The sequence below is a fragment of the Habropoda laboriosa genome, unplaced genomic scaffold (assembly GCF_001263275.1).
Source record: "Habropoda laboriosa isolate 0110345459 unplaced genomic scaffold, ASM126327v1 scaffold309, whole genome shotgun sequence".
In the NCBI taxonomy this organism is placed as follows: Eukaryota; Metazoa; Arthropoda; class Insecta; order Hymenoptera; family Apidae; genus Habropoda; species Habropoda laboriosa.
Window position 1 is genome coordinate 399,683 of NW_017100481.1, and position 4,566 is coordinate 404,248.

Consider the following 4,566-nt stretch of genomic DNA (forward strand, 5'->3'; position numbering starts at 1 on the left):
ACAAAGTGTGGTGGTGAAATTTTAACAGTGTACAAAATACAATTACATCTATGAACAATTAATTTAATATCACCACCTTACAATAACTTGGTCTCCATCTTGTATTGAATAATAGCTGAGTTCCTGAAGAGGTTTATCCAAAGGAATTTCATCCTTAGAAAGCTAAACAATTAGATAAAAATAGTATATAAAATAAATAATCCATATATTGCATTATAATACACATACAATATATATTTATAATATACTATTATAAAATATTATAATTACATTTTGTTGTATAAATGAGAGGATTGGTATCTTTCCTCCAGTTCTAAAAAGCCGTTGTGCAAGTCCAACAACTTTTTGAACTTCCATATCTTTCAGAAGTTTTCTTTTGATACCTCTAGGCTGATTTGGATGATCTGGACATACAAACTCTACAGTTATGACGTTAGAAATCATTTCTACTTTTGCTCTAGATGAGGGAATATCTGAAATTCCATATCCTAAAAATTTCAAATAATATATAATTATTATTAATTACAACAATATTATTTTAAAAATTTACAGCCAATTTTGTAACGAGTATAATACAAAACAACATACTTGCAACCAATGTCGGGTATCGAGGATGTTCAATTATAAATTTATTTCTCTTTACGGAATCATTTTCAGTTTCAGTCCACTTTGATAAATATAACTTTAAATAATCAAATTCAGCACCTCGTCTTTCACCATGCAAAATTTCAGTACCATTTAATGATCGTAATTTCGAAATTCTTGCTATTACTAATTGACGAACAGTCTCCAAATTTTCATTTTTCAAAATTGGATTTTCTCTAAATTTCAGATCTTCTAATTTATTAAGTTTTTCTAATTCTGATACAGATTGCCACTATAAATTTACAATATTATAAAATTATTTTCTTTAAAAGTTTACCTATATCATATAAATATTTATTTTACCTCTGATATGTTATTATGTGATAAATGTAATTGTTGCAAATTAAAAAAGGCTGAAGTTTTTGCTGTTGGTTCAACAGATGGAAATCTTATTTTCCCTATTTTATTTGAATTTAAATTAAGGTATTCTAAGCTGTAAAATAAAACTTGGATATAAACTTTGCTAATAGATATTATTAAAATATTATAATTAACTGCAAATAATTAAAGCAATTATAACTTGCCATGGAAGTGCACCCAATTTAAGAATTTCATCCCAACTGCATATCAAATTTCCTTCAAGAGTTAATTTACATAGTTTCATTAAATTATCCTCTTCTAATGGCTTCTGTATGATGTTGACAATATTAAAAGAAACAGAAATTTCTTTAAGTGATGGAAAAATATGCATACATCTTTGAATATCAAACCAATTATAGTTCATTCTTGCTATGGTTAATTGTTTAACCATAAAAAATGAATCTCTTTGTATTTCCATATTTTCTTCAGTTGGTAAATAATTCTCACTAAATAAACAATAGAAATAACAAGTAGAAACAGCAATATTTGATTACGAATTTTAATATTTTACCTGACATTAAGGTGAATAAGGCAATGAAGCTGACAACAAATGTCTGCTACAACTTGCCAACTATTTATTAAATTTTTAGATATATCTAATTCTTCTAAACTTGGGCACAACTCTGTTAATTCACCAGGATTACCAGCATTACTAACACATTGTTCTCTCAGCCAAATTAGTTTTAATTGATCAAATTTGCTTTGTTTCCTATTTACTTTGGAAAAGCCAACAACTTCCAGAAAAGGAGCATTGATTTCCTTTTGTAAACTTGCTAATGTGTCTCTGTCTATACCCGCTAGTTCATCATTGATGAGACCATAGCGAATCTTAATAGCTTCAGGACAAGAGATTCCAAATTTTGCTTTACCTGGGCGTATAAATGAACCTGATGTAGGGTGCCTGTTATAAAACATATGAATATTTTATTTATTTAATCATTTGATTACGTGGTGTTATACTTTCATATAGTTTTACCTAGTTTTAAAATATTTTACTCCTTCATATGTACCATTATGTTTCCCACGAGTTGGATCATCCCAATCTATACCAAGCCACAGACCTTTGGTTTCACCTACAGGTCCAACATATTTTAATGTACCTTGATGACCATCACACTCAATTCGACTGTCAATTTCATATTTTTTATCTTCTATCATACTACAAAAGAAAAATTGAAATAATGTTTATAACACAATATGTTTGAATCATATATTCTTTTTATTTCAAAGATATCGTTCGGAAATGTCATTTTAATTTTTTTATAATATAACTTTTATTAACTAATACTAAATGTGTCATCATGTTGCGGTTTGAAACCTAACCTCAATATAATAGGTGATCATTGAAAATTATGAGATAAATAAAACATTAATGATATAAATGAGAAAAAGATGTCATAGGATACTATTGCAAATAATACTTATGATAAATATAAGTGGTTATACAGACATGATTTAATCAAAATTAAAAGTCATATACAATAATATGACATTTCTCTGTTGTATACTGCTAAGATACCTAGGAACTTTGTCGTGCAAGATATTCCACTCAAATAGTAAAACTTATGTGTGAAATCGTGTGCGTGTGTGAGATATAGCTGCAGATGAAACCAATAGTAGTGTTCTACATTTTCCATTCAATCGAACTACACGTACGAACAATAGTAAAGTATTTGTGCGGAAAACTAAATCTATACATAAAATGTGGGTGTATATATAAATTGATTTTTACAAATATTAATCATTGAAAAATAAATATTTTGATTTTATTTATCAAAGGATAAGTAGATATTACATTATACATAAATTATACATATAACACAATGTAATATAAGAATGTACAGGTGCTATAAAATATACATAAATATGAATAATTACAATCTTAATACGTACATATACATATACAAACATGTATACATATATATATATATATATATACACAAATGATTTGGTTTTATCTCTGACTGTTCTGTTTTTGATGAAATTTATACATTTGTAGGTATTCAAAGAAATTATTCCATGCAAAATACTTTACTGGATTGATGCTATATTTGCAATGCTTACTGGATTTAAAATTTCAATCCAATAACCATCTGGATCTTTAATAAAGGCAATTCCTTTTATATGACCATCATTAGGTTTCTTTACAAATTCCACATTTAATTTTTCAAACCTTTCACATGCTTTTTCTACATCAGGTACTGTGATTCCAATATGACCTGTGCATTAATAAAGCATTTTATTAGTATCCTTATATATTTTACGTATTAATAAACTAATATTTTTATTGTATATCAAAATTATATAGTATTTAAAAAATATATATTACCAAATCCTCGAGGCTCAGTATTTCCATTATGATATTTAGGATCAGGATCAGTTTCTGTTCCCCAGTTACTAGAATTAAGTAACTAATGTTAATTCTGCTTAAAAACTTTTAACCAATATTTCACTAGTGTGTGATTATATCAAATATTTTAATTGTATATTGCTTTTAAACATACTGAGTAAGTTCTATAGTAGCTTTGCGACTAAATGTCCATTCAATACTTTCTCTTTTATCAGTAGGCATATCTTTTGGATCTTCATATCCCAAAAAATACAAAGAGAATTTCATTTCAGGAAAATCAAGTTTCTGTAACAACTGCATACCAAGTACTTCGGTATAAAATGGTAACGACTTTCTTGGATCTTTAATACGATACATTGTTTGTTGCATTATATAACCATTTGTTGCTGGATCAGGTTTCTTACAAAGTTCACGTACTTCACAGTTTGTTAATCCTGTAAGTTCACCCATCTAAAAAAAATAACAAATTTATTTAAGCATTATAATGTATTAATTAAAAAATAATAGCATCGCGCAATATTAATAATATTACGTAACTTAAATTATGTTTAGTTTCGTTATCTTACAATTTCATCAAGCTGTAGATAAAATATCTCTAATGTTCAAGGATATATATTTCTTACAATAGAGAGTCCAGAAACTTGATTAATGATATAAGATCGTTAATTATTTACTAATATATTGTTATATATCTACTATATTGCCTATTGCTGTACATACGTTGTTTCTTGATTTTTAGCTTTTAGAAAATAATAAATATGATGACCAACTTGATTACACGCTTGTACACGAAGCGGAAGTGTGCAAAGAATTGCGCGATCTACTCACAATCTCCGTAAAAAGTGGAATATCTTTCATTGAGCATAACGTACATGTAGTTGTGTTGTGCTGTCTGCTTTACTTTGGTTTCCCTTATCTGTCAAACCGAATAAATTCCATTTAAGTACTCGTTGAATTCTATTAACAAAATGGCTCATTGGTTTCATCGTAACGTGTTGAAAGCTACGACAAATCAAAAATTCGAATTAAAAATAGCTAATCCTACCGACGCTACAAGAAAACTATGCAGGTTAGCTGTAATTATAGAAATAGTGAATTAAACGCATTTAATTGCGTGTGTCCTAATAAATGTTTTAAATGTCATTATTTTGTAACAAATTTATTTGAAATAATAAAAATGTAAAATGTAAAATATAAAATAAATTGTTACA

At 27.3% G+C, this 4,566-nt stretch overlaps 2 protein-coding genes across 2 annotated transcripts in view; one reads left to right on the plus strand and one right to left on the minus strand.

Moving 5' to 3' along the window:
- Positions 1 to 69: 69 nt before the first annotated feature.
- Positions 70 to 4,363, minus strand: LOC108576015 (tubulin-specific chaperone E-like). Its single transcript, XM_017938957.1, has 11 exons — positions 4,228 to 4,363; positions 3,510 to 3,805; positions 3,335 to 3,402; positions 3,041 to 3,224; positions 1,982 to 2,164; positions 1,517 to 1,906; positions 1,170 to 1,451; positions 949 to 1,078; positions 589 to 877; positions 271 to 488; positions 70 to 162 (listed from the first exon to the last, which is right to left on the minus strand). Exons 1-11 carry the CDS (start codon positions 4,339 to 4,341, stop codon positions 70 to 72), a joined length of 2,247 nt encoding a protein of 748 aa, XP_017794446.1. The 5' UTR covers positions 4,342 to 4,363.
- Positions 4,311 to 4,566, plus strand: part of LOC108576016 (BRO1 domain-containing protein BROX-like) — a 2,364-nt gene continuing 2,108 nt past the window's right edge. The window contains exon 1 of the mRNA XM_017938958.1: positions 4,311 to 4,424. Within this exon, the coding sequence (XP_017794447.1) occupies positions 4,324 to 4,424 (101 nt within the window). The 5' untranslated portion in view covers positions 4,311 to 4,323. The remainder of the gene's footprint in view (positions 4,425 to 4,566) is intronic.